We start from the raw sequence: 18,875 nt of genomic DNA, 5'->3' as shown, positions 1-18,875 counted from the left end.
AGTTTCAAATGGGTGATCTTATCATGGTTCATCTCAACAAATCACGTCTGCCTACTGGACAATTTTCTAAGTTGACAAACCGTCCACTTGGTCTCTTTCCTATTTTGGAGAAGCTCAGCAATAATGCCTACCGAGTTGATTTACCTCCAAACATGCAGATCAGCTGTTGCTTCAACGTTGTCGACATCTATCCCTACCATGCTCCAAGTGCTTTTGCTTTGGCTTCTTAACTCGAGGACGAGTTTTGTTTTTAGAGGGAGGATCTGATGGAGGACATCTTTAGTTCTTGGAGATCTTTGCTCTTTTCTTGTTAAATCTTGGCTCTTGTTGCTGGGTGGTTTTCTGTTCTAACCACTTTCAGTTATTGTTCTAACTATTTTGGTTTTTATTTTATATTTCCTTGGCCTTTATCTTTTAGTTTTGGAAGTTAGTTTTTTGTTAGATTTGGTAACTTCTTTCGGTTATCTTAGTTACCTTCTGTATTTTCCAGCCTATTTAAGTGGCTGTTTCTCCTCATCAATACCTTATTAGAAGCATTATTCATAATTACTCTCTCTAGTCTACATCACACTGGTTTTCAGGTTTTTGTGATTGAGCTTTATTGATGCTTTCTTTGACTAATTTCTTGCAGATAATAGGCACGCTGTTTTGGTAAAAGTTGCGTCTATTAGGGAAGTGGTTCTTGGTGCTCCACTAAGAGGAATTCTAAAACAACTTGGATCAAGGGTTGTTGCTTCTGACGTCAATAGGGTTGTTGCACTGGTACATCGTCCAAAAGAGTCGTTTTTTCTTGTCCCTCAGGTAGAAAGATCATTTTGCTCTTGCTTTTATTATGTGGTACTATATTTACTATTTTTTTTTAAATTTTTTTAATTGTCGAGGTGGAATAATCCCCGGGAGCTAAAATGTAAGATGCAAAAATAAGAGTAGGCTCTAGTGAGTCAAGGTGCACAACCTAAAATAGTAATACAAATTTAATATATGAAAAGTTAAGTTTAAGAATGCATGAGAAAGAAAAGTAATTGAAATCAGGCTTTATTTAAGACATTGTCGTTAATGTGCCTTCTTTTTTCACGTATCCAATGTTGTCTTTATTCCTTGCATTTGCTAGCTGCTCCTTCCGTAATTTGTTGTGCTGGATAGGTTTATACTGATACAAATGAATCATTCAACGCATTGCTTACTTCCACCACCACCCACCCCACCCCCCCCTCTTTTGACAAGTTTAAAATTTCGGTAATAACAGGCTGAAAAGGTAACTGTGGTGTTTCCGATGAGATTTAAGGATTCTATAGACATTGCTCTAGCAACTTCTTTTCTCCAGGTAAGGTTATAATTGATTCTCCCAATCAAGATGTCTGTAAATGATACCTTTAACTTTCCTTACGAAATAATTAGGGTGCCATATATTTGTGTATAATGCTGACTGGATTTCCTTAGCAGAATATTCAAATGGTTGTAATTCTAGTGATGGCACTTCTGACGTTATGCTTCTGACTGTTTAGGATAGCACGAGTTATTTGACTGAGTTGTGAAATTTCGTGTTATGTCTGTTCAGGAGTTTGTGGAAGCAAGACGGACTGCTGGACTTAATAATGCCCCTCCTTGTTCCTGGTCTTTGTCTCCTCCTCAAGAATTGAAGGGCGCTCCTAATGATGCATTATCAGCCAATGCAGGATTTGTGACTTTTGGTGATGTTCGAAAGCCGGCCTTGTTCTGCAAGATTTTTCCATTGTTCTAACCTGCGTGATCTCTTTGTTGAATGCAGTAATTTTCACTCGGCATGTAGAGGGGAAAAAGGTGGACCGTGTAATTTGGAGTTTGTCAACATTTCATGCATATGTTAGTTATCATGTTAAGGTTGGTTTGTCTACATTATACTGTTCTAAATCCATTTCCTTCATCATGTAGATTGTTTAAGTGGACAGAATGAAACATGTTTACTTTATGATACAATATCGATTCTAGTCTTAGCATGTATACTTATCTTTGCCCAAAAATAAGTTTTGACTCTTTGGGATAGTAGAACGAAATGAAAATGCCCTCCCCTCTTCTTTTATCCTACCTCTAATCTTTCTTTCCTAGCCTTCATCTGGTCCTTGACTCCTTTGCTTGTTGGATTCTGTTTTAGAGTTGAGCATCGTCTTGTTTGGTCTTCTTGGATTATGTTGTAATTGTCTGTTATTATTACTCCTTTTTATGGGCCGATTTTTAGCCTTAGATATTTATATTGAGGTTAGTTTTGATCGGAAATGATGAGGGTGCTAAGGAGGTGTCAACCTAGTTGAGATGCCTGGGTGCACCTCTTGATCCTTAGGCTTATTTGGTTTTTGCTCTTAGTATAATTCTCTTGTACTTTGAGCATTAGTCTCATTCTATTTATTAATGAAGATACTCGTTTCCTTTTAATAAAAAAGGAAATGAAAAGAGATTAATGCTAAAAAATACAAACTAAAAGTAGCAAATAAACTGAAATAGGAAATAGAAAAATTCAAAACAAGATAAAGACCCATAATAAAACAAGCCAAAGGTAGGGTTGGGACAAAATTTGAACAAGATACAAACTTTTCATTGATTAATTAGCTGAAGGACCAAATTGGAAGTATTAGAATTACAGGGTAGGGACAAAATTAAAAAAAAAAAAATTAAAACTATAGGGACCTTATTGAAACTAAGCCAAAACCATAAGGGATTAAATTGAAACTTTTAAATCATAGGGGCAAATTGGAATTATTCCTAAACTATAATAGAAGGAAATAAGTGGCTTTTTTGGGTGGATAAAAAAGATAGTATATGGACAATGTGTGAAGTTTAATCAAAACATAGGAACCAAATTGAAAGGCTATTTCAAAACTCTAGGAACTAAATTTGTAGTTTAACGTTAAAAATAACAGGTCATAGTTTCTTGGTGTGCTCTCTTTCAAAAAGGAATAGAGAAACTATCATTCTGTTGGTGAAAAGTTGCAATAAACCCCAAGAGTTTATCAAAAAACTGCTTCAATCAATGTTAGTGCTAAAAGACTACTAGTCGCAGAAAAAATTTTGGGTACATCAAGAGAAGGCATGAAATTCCAGATTAACTCTCAATATCCATATCCATTATTTGAAATGCTTTGACCCAGATTAACTCTCAATCTCCCTATCCACTACGCTTGTGAGTGGCAAAGTTTATCCTTATTGCAGATCACCTTAATTTCTGAATTACCGAAGATGGTTTTTGGAAGTCAAGCCTCCACTTATTTATTTTAATTTAATTTTTTTATTCACGCGTTCTCCCACCAAGAATGCATGGCAACGACTCCAACACAAAGGAAGTTTGCCTCAAAAGCTGATTGTATGTAGGATGCAACTATATCTAGGCTGGTAACTGTCAAGTAGGTTTTCGATTATCAAAAACCTTAGGTAGTAACTGTTCCCCTTTCACTATGTTTTGCATTAATTCTTCGTCATTTGGCTCTGAATAAATACTTTCATATCCCCCAACAGTGTTCAGAAGGTTTTATGCACACACGGATGCGACGTCGTGTTGAGTCCCTAATTCAGGTAGTATTATATCTCTCATTTTTTTGCATCTTTTTTTTCCTTTTCTTTTATGAGTTCAACCATGAGAGGGTAAACACTCTAATGCTTTAACCAATTAAGCTAGAGTTGGGATAATTTGCTATTTCTTGATGTTTGAGAAAATTGTTGCTGGTTTAAGATCATTTGAAATAGGAGTTTGTAACTTCAGTGATGATTATTTTCGGCTGTGAAATCTCCTATATGTTATGTATGTGTGTTTTTCTTCTTTTATTATTTTGTGTTTGTTTATGTTTTCCATATCTTTTAATTGAAGTCCACACTTTTTCTTTTTATCTATGAAAATTGTGTCCTTGACAATAGTAATAATATCGACAATAGTTTACTGTGAAGATAGAATTCAGCGAGTTTTTTAGTAATAACCATTATTTGGATTGAACCTTCCCGGCTTAAAAAATGTGCAATGTTCATTGGGCAGTAGAAGATATCAATGACCCTTTCTTTTTCTTCTTTTTCTGGTATGGAGTTCTTTATGAATTTGTTAAGCTGTTTTTGTTCAAAGATTTAGAAAGCATACATCTACTGTGAAGCAAACCTGGTTTAATTTTATTTTTTTTTCCAATAATTGTACGACTGATTCCATGAACTGTCTGGAAAGTGGGAGGGTCATGTTCCATTACGCATTGTAAACTAAGTACTCTGCGAAAGACTATTCCACCCGGCTGTTTAGTATGTCAAGAGTTACTAACGCTGAAATTTAATTGACCGGCAACAAAAAATAGGGGATATTTAGAACTTGGGGATTTCTTTATTGAATATAAAAGGACTCGTCTTTATTTGTTCAAGTTCCACCTTTCGCTCATGAAACTGGTGATTCAAGACATGCCTAATGTTTTCTTTTCTCCATATTCCGAGCTAACGCCTATGGGGATTGGGGAGATTCATTCTCCAAGATCCTTCGTATATTATCTCAGCTCTCTAGTTTGGACAATCAGAAGCAGCCCCCCCTTCCTTTTGGTCTCGTCTATGTTGATTTCTTCAGCAATCAATCCAATCCTTAGTTTGAGGCCGTTGTTTATTTCTCATCTTTGATCAAGCTACTTTTATATGGTATTCATTTCAGAGGCTTTATATACAACACATGCGTTGTCCCTTGTCTTGTAGGCACTTGATCGTGCAAAGCCAGATGCTATCGATACAAGGAAAAAAACACACAGCAGATCCTTCAAACGGCTGGTTAATGATGGGAATGCTGGCTGATGATGTTTAAGGGCTTTTCTTTTTATTTTTCTTATTGTTGTAATTTATTTTACTACAATGTGCCCGTGATTAAGAACAAAGAAATTGAATTTCATAAAACGTTCATAGAATTGTGGAAATTTTGCAATACTAGTTGCTGGGCGAGAGGCACTCTGTTTTCTCCATGATTGTTGGAAAGGTAATGGGGTGGTTGTATTTTATTTATTTCATTCATAGGGCCATCCAGTCTTCTTTTTGGCTTCCTTTGTGCGATGGTTTATACTTGTCAAATTTGAAGTGTCGATATTTCATTTACCCTCCAATGATATACATATTACCTCTAATAAATTTACTTCAAAAGGTTTTGTTTTTCAATATGAAAAATGACAATTCTTTTTCCTGCTTTGAAGTTTACGAATGGAGGCTGAGAAGTGAATTGCACCTGTATATGTGGTTTTGTATGGTATAATATAGCTGAAACATAAGGAGCTGTTTGGAGTGCATAGTTAGTTATGATAGTATGCAAATATTATAGTTTGTAGTGTCATAATAGTCTATGGAGTTGAATAATTCGTTGTCTGGTGGACATAGTATTTTAGTTGTGTTTGGAGCACTAATTATTTTAGTTTGTGCTCAAGAAATTTATGTTTGAGGTGCTTATTTGTTTAACATGGAATTTTTAAATATGGTTTTAGGTAGATTTTTTCTTCTACAATTTTTTGTTTGTTTTTGTTTTTGGTATTATTACAAGTAATGGTTTGTTAAATATCATTTTTTGAAAATAGAAATGAAAATATTTCTTAACATGTCAATTTGATCTTCAACATACGAAACTTGAATTAGAGCATGTAAAAAATGTTCTTAAAAAGTCGATTTCATTTAAATATTGATAATTATACTCATGTTATATGTTCTCAAAAGTGTTTTATACATAAGTTTGGTTGGTTTGGTATGCACTTTTGATTAATGACAAATTATTATAAAAGAAGAATGCTAAAAACTATTAGATTAATAATTTTAAATTTATATTTAAAAATACTTTTATTGGGAGATTTTTTTTTACCATATAATCAATCAAATTGGTTGTCAGAGGTTCGTTGAAGATGGTCAATCGAATTGGTTGTCAGAGAGCTAGTCATTGAGTTGATTGTCAGAAGTGGTTGGAATTTATCGATAGATGTAGTTGTCAAAGTAGGTTGCCATAGCATGATAGTGATAATTGTCATCAAAGTTAGACAATGGTAGTAGTTGATGGTAGTTGTTGAAGTTGGTTGTCGATGAAGTCATTGAAAACAATATAGGAAAGAAGAGTTTATTTTAATATAGAGGGGGTGTTTGAGACAAAGATTAGGCTATGATTAATAACTATCTCTTGTTATAATATATACTATTTTGTAATCCCAATTAGTTATAGTTGCTACAATACATACTATTTTGTAATATTATTTCAAAATCTCCATTTGTTACAGTATTTACTATTTGTTACCGTTTTTACTATTTTACATTTATCATTTTTTTATTATTTGCTTCAATGTTTACTATTTTTTTCTCAAACTAAAATAGTTTACACCTCAAACCAATACTATTATAATCCAAATTAAAATAATCTACTCTCTAAATACAAACTATTGTGACCCAACTAGAATAACTTAGGACTATAATAATCAACTCCTTGTTCTAGATGTCCCTGAATTATAAATTGTGCACCTTCCATTTTCTTAATACACTTTTCAAACATTTAGTAGACTATTATTGGAGGTTCAAACAATCCCTAAATTGATTATTCTCTAAAAGCATTTTGAGAACTTACTATTAATATAACGATGCAAATTTTGATCATGAGTCCAAAAGAAATTATTGAACAATTATCAATGGTCATCTCTAAAGTAACAAAATTGAAAGAATGGATAGATCATTTCTACATTTATATTGATAGGATATCTATCACTTATTAACCACTTCTATATCTATTGTTAATGAACCATTTTTGTGTCATTGATGAACCATTTTTTATATATATTAGACCACTAATATGCAATGATGACTTTTATTACTAGAATCTTCACCATCAACGCAACATTGCCTATGGTGGTAAGAATAACGTTATATGCTAATTCTAAAATTAAAGTTTTTACATTTAACCAATAGAATGAAAAGCATTATTCTTACAAGTTTTGTAACTTCTCTGAAAAAGCATTAGGTTGATTCATCACTCGAATTATGGATGTTAAAACAAAAATCACAAACAAGAACTGTAACAACAAGATATTAACAAGGAAAGACACCAACAACTCGGTAAAGTCCAACTACGTCTAGGGGATAGTGTGTCCAGAAAAGATAATCCACTAATATTAATAAGTTAATCAATTTACAACGTAGTACTTATCTGTAATATACGACTACTAGAGTGACTCACTTTAGAGCTCAACTCATTGATCACCTAGGCTACCCTAGATGTGAGATTCCCTCTCAAATATACTTAGGCTCCTCCCAAGTTTGATAATATTAATGTTGAACACTTTGACTTCCGAAAACGTGTGAGACTCCTTTCAACGCTGTTATCTTTCCTTCAAGTCAGCAAACTCCCTTCACTGATGAACCTTAGGATCCCCCTCAGATGGAGAACTCCTTCTTCGTAGAAAAAGCTTAGGCTCCCCCTAAGATCGTGAGAACCCCTTCTCGATGGTGATGGATTAGGCACTCCTTAAGACCATGATTATCTTCAACATGTTGCACTCAACGGATCAAGAACTTGCACAGCGGAATATAGTGAGCAAAGAGCAAAAACACAATGTTGCACAGTTCAGCCACAAAAAATATCTTGCTCAACTAACAAAAGCGGCAACTCTAAATGATTGGCGAAATTACCTTTAATAATCGAATCAAAGAAAGGAATTAAATCCCTAGTTGGAAAAGATAAGCAGGGCCTCAATAAAAGAAAATATCAGACGAAATGAATCAGTCGAAATTTTTCCAATCAGGAAAAATTATCCTACAAGAAAAAAAATCTGTTGTCTCAAACGAAGGTTAAGACTTTATTTGAGACAACTGTAGAAACCAATGCCTTAGAAAAATATAAAGCCAACTAAACAAATCTCCAACAAACTCCCCCATTGACTTATATTTTTATTTTCTTTTTGAAGATAGAACAAGAATCAAACAACTAACCATTCAACAAAAGAGTTGTTTGAAATCAAGTCTTAACATGTACAATAATATCAACAACAATTGCATAGAAAAAGCAAAAACAACAAAGTCTTCCAGAATAGAACCAAAACCAATACAAACCACAAAACTAAACAAAACAGCACCAAACCAAACACAAGCATAGTTTCAGCAAATCACAAAACAACAAACTCAAAAGTAGTAGAACCAAACCAAACCAACTCCATTAGCTCCAATCTGAACTCTCATCCTTTTCTGACTTGGAAAAAAAACTAACTTCTCCTTTAAGAAGAGGAAGCTCTATCATACCTAGAGAAAACAAACTACATCATCTAATGCACATCATTGACTTAAGCTTTTTTTTTTTTTTTTTTCCTGAAGTGTTTGCATTGTGGACTCAATATCATGAGATTCATTCGATAGAAGTTGAAGAATACGACCACCAAAGGAAGACTCAATTAAAGCTTTCTTAGGTCCATAAATTTTTTAAGACGAGATGGTAGTGTCAATGTCAGGAAAATGGTGCCCTTGCAGAAGCTTGGGATGAATGACAAACAGACTTGGAGAAGAGCCAGAGGGTTCAGTAGAGGTAATCAAATTCGGTGTCTGGAAAACAAGAATGCCATGAATCAACCTGGGATAAGAAATGAGCAAATGAAGGGATTTGGATCCAATGTGCCTCTTTATCTGATTCAGAAAAAATGCACCATAGTTGAACTAAGATCTAGTTCTAATTTGATAGATTAACGTAGTAAGAGAAATAAAAAATCCAGACTTATGGGAGGAAATGCACCAATTAGATATCCCAATCCCGTGTAGAAGGACATATTTCATACTAAGCACGACTAAAGGCAACTGACCCTTAAAGAAACTGGTTGATCACGATATGAGATAGAACAAATAGATGTCTTTTGATGTGGACTTTTTGGTAGTCAGGACTAGTTGGATCGACAAAATTTGATGATAAATTTACTATAAATTTTAGAACAAGTTAGGGATAATAGGTTCCCAAATTCAACACAATTCTTTCTAATCTAGTAGCAAGCAGCAATTCCATGAGGTCAAGACATTCTTGAGTACGTTTGTATATTTCCTTTTCATCAACATATTCCTCTTGACCATGTATTTTCACAAACTTGCACTCTCCTCAGAATGGAAGGACACTCCATCCATGGGAACATGAGGACCATCAACACTACCAAACTACTTTCCCTTGCCTTTTGTACAAGCACGAGTGACACGAACATTCCCTGTGTCCTCATTTTCAGAGTTGCTATGAAACCCCTAGTTGGAATCATCCTCAGAAGATGACTGAATAGAATTATTTTCTAAAGTTTCATGCAAAGCATCAACATCAGCTTTCTTTGACCGAAGCTATACTATAGGAATATTATCTTCGTTGTCTTCATCGAAAGAATGGATACAGTTAGGAGATTTTTCAAGACTTCGAGTACTTGATTCAGGGTTAACATCAGACAGAGCAACATTCTTTAAACTCTCATCATTCACAATAGTCAAAGGATCATTAACCACAATTCCTTGGTCAGGCATAACAGATGTCTCAAAAGATTTGACTCATTCCAATAATATGATCTACATTCATGTTTGAGCTGCCTCTTCTGGTGGGTTGTGTTATCCTCAGGGAATTGTTATCAAACCAGAAAATTGACCACGTACGCATACCATGGTAATTCTTCAATTTTAAATAGCTGCTCGTCTGGGAAGGTTGCGTTCACCTCTGACAGGTTGTGGTCAACTTCTAGATTTTCTAATATGGAAAAATGATCCGCAACCTGATTCTCCATCCCCTTGTGATCAATGATTTCCATATTGAATTCTTGAAGGAGGAGAACCCATCGAATCAATCTCGGCTTCGCATCTTTCTTTGTCATTAAATATTTTATCACCGAGTGGTCAGTGTGAACGATTACTTTAGCTCCCAGTAGGTAAAGTCTGAATTTTTCCAACGTAAATATCATCGCAAGTAATTCTTTTTCTGTAATAGTGTAATTTGTTTGAGCAGGGTTCAAGGTTTTACTCGCATATGCGATTGGGTGTAGCATTGTTTTCTTCTTTTGCGCCAGCACTGCCCTCATCGCATAACCGCTTGCGTTGTACATTAGTTCAAAGAGCTGTGTCCAGTCCGGTGTGATCAACATAGGTGCGGTTTGATGGTAAAATAGGCATGCGCAGTGGAAAAGAGGAACAATTTTACTCTAATTGCATAAATTAAACATACAACCCTAAATCAATTAATTAGGGTTTTTTTTTTAAATATTACCTTTGAAGTTCCCGAAACTCTTCTATCTCCACTCGAACACGAACTAGACAACCACTAAAGCTGACCTACTATCCTCTGGACTCAGAACCGGGTTGTGGGATCCGATGGATGAAGAACCCGAGAGAGAGAAAGAGATGGAAATAGAAGATGGAATTTTGGGTTGGGTTTGGGTTTTGAGTTTATCTCCAATAGTGATTTTTCCAGTCCAAATATAGAAAACAGTTTTGGCAAAATGGCAAAAGTCTTTTCTCCAAATTGAAAGCCCAATTTTATAGAAAAAGCCATGCAAAATTGCATGAAACAAATTCATAAAAACCTAACACCTAGAATCCACTATCTAAGTGGGCTTAATGTCTTCACTATAAGCCAACACCTAGCCCACTATCTTGTTAGTGGAATTATCCAACAAAAGTTTGGATTTTCCCACTAACTTTAGTCAAAGGGCAAAATAGTCATTTTGTCAAAGTCAAACTTTGATCGAAAAGTCAACATCTTGACTTTTTATGATTTTTTTTTTTCGTGTTGACTAATTTTAACCTCCTGAGCATGAATCCGCATTCATTTTCTCGAAATTCAAATCAAATTTGAATTTAAGGTCAGTCAAAGTTTAACTTTTCAAAATCAAAATCAACTCTTTGACTTTTGACATCTTTGACCATTTCCATTATTTCCAAGCTTCCGAATATGAACATATTCATATTCTTGATATTTAAATCACATTTAAATATTAAAGCTGTATCTCTAAATTTACTAAAGATTTTCAATAACAGCTTTATTGAACAAGAATATGATATTACAAACTACGAGTTTTAGGACATAAAATCCAACAAACTCCCGCTTGGACTAAAACTCCTAGTAGGATTAAATGATGTTGAATTTAACTGTGAGAAATTAATATTACATATGAGTACAATAAACATATGAATATGATAAACTAGAGCATTCACGCCCAATATAATCTCCCACTTGTCCTAGTTTAGAAACATCGTAGACCTAAACTCTATAGGTGACTCTAAAAATTTTAACCGTGAGGGTTTTTGTAAAAGGATCAATAATGTTTTGCTCAGAAGGTATCTGGGTCACTACAACGTCACCACGGTGTACAATTTTTTGGATAAGGTGGTACTTGCGTTTGATATGCTTTCCCCGTTTATGGCTTCGAGGTTCTTTTGAATTTGTGACTGCACCGCTATTGTCACAATACAAGGTGATGGGTAGATGCATATTTAGAACAACTTCCAAATCTATCAAGAATTTCCTCAACCATACTGCTTCTTTTGCTGTTTTGCAAGCAGCTACGTATTCAGGTTCCATTGTGGAGTCAGTTATACAGGTCTGTTTTACGCTTCTCCACACTACTGCTCCTCCGTTAAGAGTGAACACTGATCCAGATGTAGACTTCTAGCATCTTTATCAGTTTGGAAATCAGAGTCAGTGTATCCAGTAAGGATCAGATCCTTAGCACTATACACGAGCATGTAGTCCTTAGTTCTCCTGAGATACATCAAGATGTTCTTAACGGCAGTCCAATGATCACGTCCAGAATTAGACTAGTATCTACTGACGATCCCTACTGAGTAGCATATGTCAGGTCTAGTACATAACATTGATACATCGGGCTTCCAATTGCGGAGGCATAGGGAATACTTCTCATATCCTCAACTTCTTGAGGTATCTTAGGACATTGTTCTTTTGACAGATGAATTCCATGTCTGAAAGGCAATAGACCCTTTTTGGAATTTTGCATTTTATATCTAGACAACATTTTGTCTATATAAGATGCTTGAGACATGGCTAGTGTCATATTCTTGCGATTCCGAACAATTTGGATCCCAAGAATATACTGCGAATTTCCTAAATCTTTCATTTGGAATTGTGTATCTAGCCATTGCTTGACGTCAGTAAGATATCCTACATCATTCCCGATGAGGAGAATATCATCGACATATAAAACCAAGAACATTACAACAGAATTAACGATCTTTTTGTAAACACAAGGCTCGTCAACATTCTGTTCAAAGCAAGATTTGATTGCAGTATCAAACCTTATATTCCAGGATCTATAAGCTTGTTTTAATCCATAAATGGATTTCTTAAGCTTACAAATCTTTTGTTCTTGACCCTAAACTATAAACCCCTCTGATTGAACCATATAGATACTCTCTTCAAGATTGTCATTCAAAAAGGCTGTCTTGACATCCATTTGCCAAATTTCAAAGTCATAAAAAGTTGTAATGGATAAGAGTATTCTAATCGACTTAAGCATGGCAACGAGAGAGAAATTTTCTTCATAGTCCACTCCCTCTCTCTGGGTATAACCCTTTGCCACAAGTCGAGCCTTAAAGTTTGTACTTTACCGGCTTGGTCTCGTTTTCTCTTGTAGATCCACTTACAACCAATTGGTTTTATATCATTTAGTTGATCTATAAGTTTTCAGACAGAATTGAAGTTCATAGACTCCATTTCGAGGTCCATGGCTTTGACCCATTGATCACGGTCCACATCTTTCATCACCTATTTATAGGTCGATGGATCCTCTATGTCGTCATCAAGTATGACGACTTGTGTTTCTGTTAAATCCAAGTAACGGTCAGGCTAATGAACAACTCTCCCACTACGTCGAGGCATTCTCAACTCTTGAGAAGGATGTGGCTGACCAGATGTACTAGTTTTATCTACTACTTTAGTAGATGAACTAGCTCTATCTGTAGCGTCTTTTGAAATTTCTTTCAACACTATTTTACTACATGGTTGATGATTTCTAATGTGGTTTTCCTCTAAGAATGTGGCATTTGTTGATACAAATACCTTGTTTTCTTAAGGATGATAAAACAGACCACCCCTTGTTTCCTTTGGATAACCTACAAATAGGCATAACTTTGAACGATGTTCCAGTTTCTTGGGATTTTGTACCAACATATGTGTTGGGCAACCCCAAATTCTAAAGTGACATAAACTACTTTTACGCCCTTTTCATAGCTCATAAGATGTTTCTGAAACACTTTTAGAGGGAACGTTGTTCAAAATATGGATAGTAGATTCAAGTGCATATCCCCAAAAAGAATCGGGCAATTGAGCATAGCTCATCATAGAGCGAACCATATCTAATAAGGTTCGATTTCTTCTTTATGATACACTGTTCTGTTGAGGCATACTAGGTGCAGAGAGTTTTGACTGGATCCCGTGTTCTATCAAATAGTCTTGGAATTGTATGTCCATATACTCTCCACCTCGATTTGATCGAAGTGTCTTTATTGTTTTACCTAATTCATTCTCAACTTCAGCCTTATATTCTTTGAACTTTTCAAGAGAATCAGACTTGTGATGAAGCAGGTAGACATGACCATACTTTGAATAATCATCAATAAAACTGATGAAATATTCATACACACCTCGAGCCTTGACATTCATTGGTCCACAAAAGTCCGAATGTACAAGCTCTAAGGGTACTTTGACTCTGAGACCTTTTCCTGAAAAAGATCTCTTGGTCATCATTCCTTCAAGATAAGATTCACATGGAGGTAAAAAGTTATCTTCTAACTGACTTAAAAGTCCACACTTGACCATCTCCCAATCCTATTGAGATTTATGTGACCAATTCTTAGGTACCATAAATAGGCGTTGGAAGAAACCTTTTGTTTTTTATTCTGAGTTTCTAATGTTCTCAACATTTCAGTATTTAAAACAAAATTTACTCTAGTTGGTCTTAACTTATAGGCATGCGCAGCGAAAAAGTGGAACAATTTTACTCTAATTGCATAAATTAAACATACAACCCTAAATCAATTAATTAGGGTTTTTTTTTGAAATATTACCTTTGAAGCTCCCGAAACTCTTCTATCTCCGCTCGAACACAAACTGGACAACCACTAAAGCTGACCTACTATCCTCTGGACTCAGAACCGGGTTGTGGGACCCGATGGATGAAGAACCTGAGAGAGAGAAAGAGATGGAAATAGAAGATGGAATTTTGGGTTGGGTTTGGGTTTTGAGTTTATCTCCAAAATAGTGATTTTTCCAGCCCAAATTTAGAAAAAAAAAATTTGGCAAAATGGCAAAAGTCTTTTCTCCAAATTGAAAGCCCAATTTTATAGAAAAAAGCCATGCAAAATTGCATGAAACAAATTCATAAAAACCCAACACCTAGAATCCATTATCTAAGTGGGCTTAATGTCTTCACTATAAGCCAACACCTAGCCCACTATCTTGTTAGTGGAATTATCCAACAAAAGTTTGGATTTTCCCACTAACTTTAGTCAAAGGGCAAAATAGTCATTTTGTCAAAGTCAAACTTTGACCAAAAAGTCAATATTTTGACTTTTTATGATTTTCTCCGTGTTGACTAATTTTGACCTCCCGAGCATGCATTCATTTTCTCGAAATTCAAATCACATTTGAATATAAGGTCGGTCAAATTTTGACTTTTCAAAGTCAAAAGTCAACTCTTTGACTTTTTACATCTTTGACCATTTCCATTATTTCCGAGCTTCTGAATATGAACGTATTTATATTCTTGATAAAAGTTGTATCTCTAAACTTAAAAACCGACCACTATATCACATATACTTGTCAGTTTCTCTCTCTTCACCTAATTCGAATTATTCTATCATACTGTTCTAAGTTTATTCCATGTGAGCTAGTAGGGAAACCTAATGGACCTATAGATCATGGGCTCCAACGATCCGAGATTAGCTGGCTAAACTCTTTAGATGAAGCTAATCAACATTCGTTGACTCACGGGTCATTTCACTATAGTCCCGTAGCTGCACTCCCCTCACTATAGATATATTTGTGTCCATATGATATAACCATGATTAGTAAGCTAATCCTTCACAGATTGTTCGTAATCTTGATTGGGTCATAAAAACCGTTTTAACCCCGAGACTACATCTTATTCCTTAAGTTCCACTGATCCTCTAATGAACAATTGGTTTAAGGTCCAACCTATAAACCGAACCCCTCTCGGGCCAAGGAGAGGGTGGGGCCCCTTGTTCAAGACCTGGATTCAGTACTAAAGTGAACAACCTATCTACTATCCCTATAATGGGTAGAAGTGAATTCCGTCTTGCACCCTATGTTCCCAACTATCCACCTGACCTTACCCCTGAAATGGGAGGCTTATTGGGCTAGCGATAATGAGCCGCCCTCACCTATGCAGATCTAAGCATAATTCTGAGTGAACAGGAGTTCATAGTTAGCTCAGGATTAAGATTAAGTTACCTAGGTGATCAATTAACGAAATAGTCAGTTTTATACATTAAACGACATTTAGAACAAAAAAGAAAATGACTATTTCATGGTTTAGTCTTATGCAAACTCTTTACATAGGATGCCCTCATTTTCATGTCTCCACATGAACGGTTTAGGATCACATCATTTGTACTAACTACAAAATAGGCCGCATCCATAGTGTCCCCATAATAAGGCGTCCAACCTTATTCATATACTATAGACCATTTTGGCTATATATTTGAACTTGATCCATATTTATGTCACTACATAAAGTTAAAACTTAAACTTAATAGCCTCAGATCCTTAGTTTATTGGATTCATGAATATAGAATTTAAATTTACTAAAGATTTTCAATAACAGCTTTATTGAACAAGAATATGATATTACAAACTACGAGTTTTAGGACATAAAATCCAACACGGTTGTTAATGCGTTCTTCAATATCTTGAATGCGTTGAGGCATTGGTCATCAAAGTCAAACTTTCTTTCTGCCTCTAGCAACACACTCAGTGGTCGTGTAATCTTTGAAAAGTCTTTCACAAAGCGTCTATAAAAGCCAGCATGTCCTAAGAAGCTCCTGACAGCCTTCACGTTCGCTGGAGGTGGAATTTTTTCAATCGTTTCAATCTTCGCCTTGTCCACCTCTATCCCATCCTTAGAGACTTTGTGCACCAGCACAATACCTTCCTTCACCATGAAGTGGCATTTCTCCCAATTTAGCACGAGGTTCATCTCTTCAGTATCTTCTCTAGATTGTTGAGACAGACTTTGTATGTTTGCCTATACACCGAGAAATCGTCCATGAAAATTTCCATAGAATCTTCAAGATACTCAAAAAAGATGGCCACCATACACCTCTGGAAAATGCTCGGCGCATTGCATAGGCCGAACGACATGCGTCGAAATGCAAATTCCATAAGGTAGGTGAATATGGTTTTTTTCTTGAGCTTTTGGAGCAATCATGATTTGGTTATAGCCGGCATATCCATCCAAGAAGCAGTAGAAATCATTTCTAGCTAGGCGGTCTAGCATCTGGTCGATAAAAGGCAAAGGGAAATGATCCTTCTTTGTCACCGCATTCAGTTTACGGTAGTCCATGCAAATTCGCCAGCCAGTGACGGTTTTCATTGGTATCAGTTCATTATTTGCATTTGGGACTACCGTCATCCCTCCTTTCTTCGGCACACATTGCACAGGGCTGACCCACGTGCTGTCGATGATTGGATAGATAATTCCCCCATCTAACCACTTGATTATCTCATTTTTCACGACCTTCTTCATCGCAGGATTGAGTCTGTGTTGATGTTCGATCGATTCTTTGATTTTCCTCAAGACGAATCCTATACATGCAATATTCGGGGCTAATTCCTCTAATGTCTGCTAGCGTCCAGCCAATTGCTTTTATGTGCTTTCTCAAGATGCTCAGCAGTGCATTCTCTTGATCTTCATTAAGTGCAGAGGAAATTATTATTGGCAGCGTTTCACTCTGCCCCAGAAAAGCATACTTTAGGTGGTTTGGAAGGGTCTTCAGCTCTATTGTTGGTGGTTGTTCCAAGGATGGTTTTGTTGTTTTTCTTTCTTCATTCATTGTCAGCTTGTCTTCCTTGGTTGTTGTTTCTGTGATCGCATTGCAGGCTACTATGGAAGCGGTCGCATCCTCATCTTCATTTTCATCTTCAGACTTTTCTTCTTCATTCAAATTTGGTTCATCATCGGATTCAACGAGGTCTTCTTCTTCTGAGTATTTCATGGCTTTGATAATATCAAACCTGAGCTTCTGTCCATTCACGCTCAGTGTGATTTCTTCTTTGTACACATCAATTTGAGCGCGACTAGTGGATAAAAATGGTCATCCCAGTATGATGGTTACATCTTTGTCCACTTCATAGTCCAGGATGATGAAGTCTACCGGTAATATACATTTGTCAATCGTAACTAGAACATCCTTCACCTTCCCTTCTGGATGCACAAGGGATCTATCAGCTAATTGGAGAGTCACCGTCGTGGGCACCAGCTGCCCCACATTCAGCTGCTTGAAAATTGAAAGGGGCATTAAGTTGATGTTGGCCCCGAGATCGCAAAGCTCTTGACCAATGTATAACCCTCTGATTGAGCAGGGTATGGTGAAACTTCCAGGGTCGCGCATTTTCGGTGGAATTATGGATTTTAAACTTTGCGTCATTGCCACCGTTGCGAACTTACTAGTGCTTCTTTTCTTCGTCACCATGCCCTTTAGAAATTCCGCATACTTGGGCATCTGTTCGATTACTTTAGTGAACGGAATGTTAATATGCAATTGTTTCAGCATATCCATGAAGTGTTGATACTGCCCTTCATCATTTTTCTTCTTTTTAAGTCTCTGAGGGAATGGTGCCAGCTGTATTTTCACAGTTCCCTGTTCTTTCGGCTTCGAAGTGGATGCAATCTCCGGTTTTATCGTCTCCTGTTCTTTTATTTCTTCTTGAGTCAACGGGATCTGCGGTTTCATCGCAATTGGAGTAGTCCTACCTCATTCCTTCTTCTCCTCCACTACAGCCTTTTTGCTTCGCAACGTCACAACTTGACATTGCTCTTTTCCCGTACCCTCTAGGTTGTGCGGGAGTTCTATTGAACTCAGCAGTGCCCCTTGCGGTCTACTCTTGAGTTCGTCCGTGATCTATCCTATCTGAATTTCAAGATTGCAGATGGACATTGCTTGATTCGGAAGCACTGTTTCATTCTTTTCAATATATTGCTTCAGTAAACTATCCAAAAATGAAGATTGCGGTGCCTGCGAATTGTTGGCTTGGTTTTGCGTTCGACCGTTTGTTCGCGAAAAAAATCCTTGTGGCCCTTTCTTTTGCGCCACTAGTTGAAAATTTTGTTGTTGATTTTTCCACGCGAATTAGGGTGGTTTCTCCACCCCGGGTTGTACGTATTGGAAAATAGATTATTTTTCACGAAATAGACTAACGATAGGTTTCTCGGGCACTCCTCCATTGGATAGCCTTCACTGCAAGTAGCACAACTTGCGCCCGTTTGGTTGATTGCATTGACTTGCCCACTATGTGTTCCTGGGCTACTGATTGCGATTCCTTGTATCAAATTCATCATCGTAGTCATTTAGTTCTGTAAGGCTGCGATGGCCCCATTGCTTGCGTCATTACCCTTAATTCTTAATCTTTGATTGCTTTCTCTCTAGTCTTCATGATTTTTAGAAATGCGATCAAGTATATTCTTGGCCTCATCGTATGTCTTATCAAGCAGACCTTCAGCTGCTGCCGTATTGGCAGCCGTCTGCGATGTAGGGTTCAAATTGTGGTAGAAAATTTCCATCTGTAAACAATCTGGTAAGCCGTTATGTGGGCAATCTCTTATCAGCCTCTTAAACCTCGCCCAGGCGTCACTGAGCAATTCATCAACATCCTGTTCAAAATTAGTGATCAACTTTCTCCTTCT

The 18,875-nt window shown here is 36.3% G+C and overlaps 1 protein-coding gene and 1 non-coding gene across 5 annotated transcripts in view; both read left to right on the top strand.

The window, feature by feature from the left end:
- LOC120069763 (actin-related protein 2/3 complex subunit 2A) overlaps positions 1 to 5,021 on the top strand; it is a 28,420-nt gene extending 23,399 nt beyond the window's left edge. The window contains exons 4-10 of one of the 4 annotated variants that reach the window (XR_005479672.1): positions 632 to 801; positions 1,247 to 1,324; positions 1,559 to 1,691; positions 1,769 to 1,860; positions 3,284 to 3,402; positions 3,487 to 3,543; positions 4,684 to 4,767. Coding sequence is in view for 3 of the 4 variants with exons in the window: in XM_039021558.1 (XP_038877486.1) it covers positions 632 to 801; positions 1,247 to 1,324; positions 1,559 to 1,691; positions 1,769 to 1,860; positions 3,487 to 3,543; positions 4,684 to 4,779 (626 nt within the window). In the remaining variant the exon portion in view is untranslated. Of the gene's footprint in view, positions 1 to 631; positions 802 to 1,246; positions 1,325 to 1,558; positions 1,692 to 1,768; positions 1,861 to 3,283; positions 3,403 to 3,486; positions 3,544 to 4,683 lie in introns of all 4 variants that reach the window. The other 3 variants (XM_039021558.1, XM_039021559.1, XM_039021560.1) reach the window with 3 other exon arrangements.
- A 13,747-nt stretch (positions 5,022 to 18,768) lies between these two features.
- On the top strand, positions 18,769 to 18,875 carry LOC120069792. The gene has a single exon (XR_005479696.1). It is a non-coding gene; the product is annotated as a small nucleolar RNA R71 (small nucleolar RNA).

Source organism: Benincasa hispida, unplaced genomic scaffold (assembly GCF_009727055.1).
Source record: "Benincasa hispida cultivar B227 unplaced genomic scaffold, ASM972705v1 Contig587, whole genome shotgun sequence".
Classification (NCBI taxonomy): domain Eukaryota; kingdom Viridiplantae; phylum Streptophyta; class Magnoliopsida; order Cucurbitales; family Cucurbitaceae; genus Benincasa; species Benincasa hispida.
Note: the sequence above shows the minus strand (reverse complement) of the source record. Positions and strands in the feature narration are given on the sequence as shown.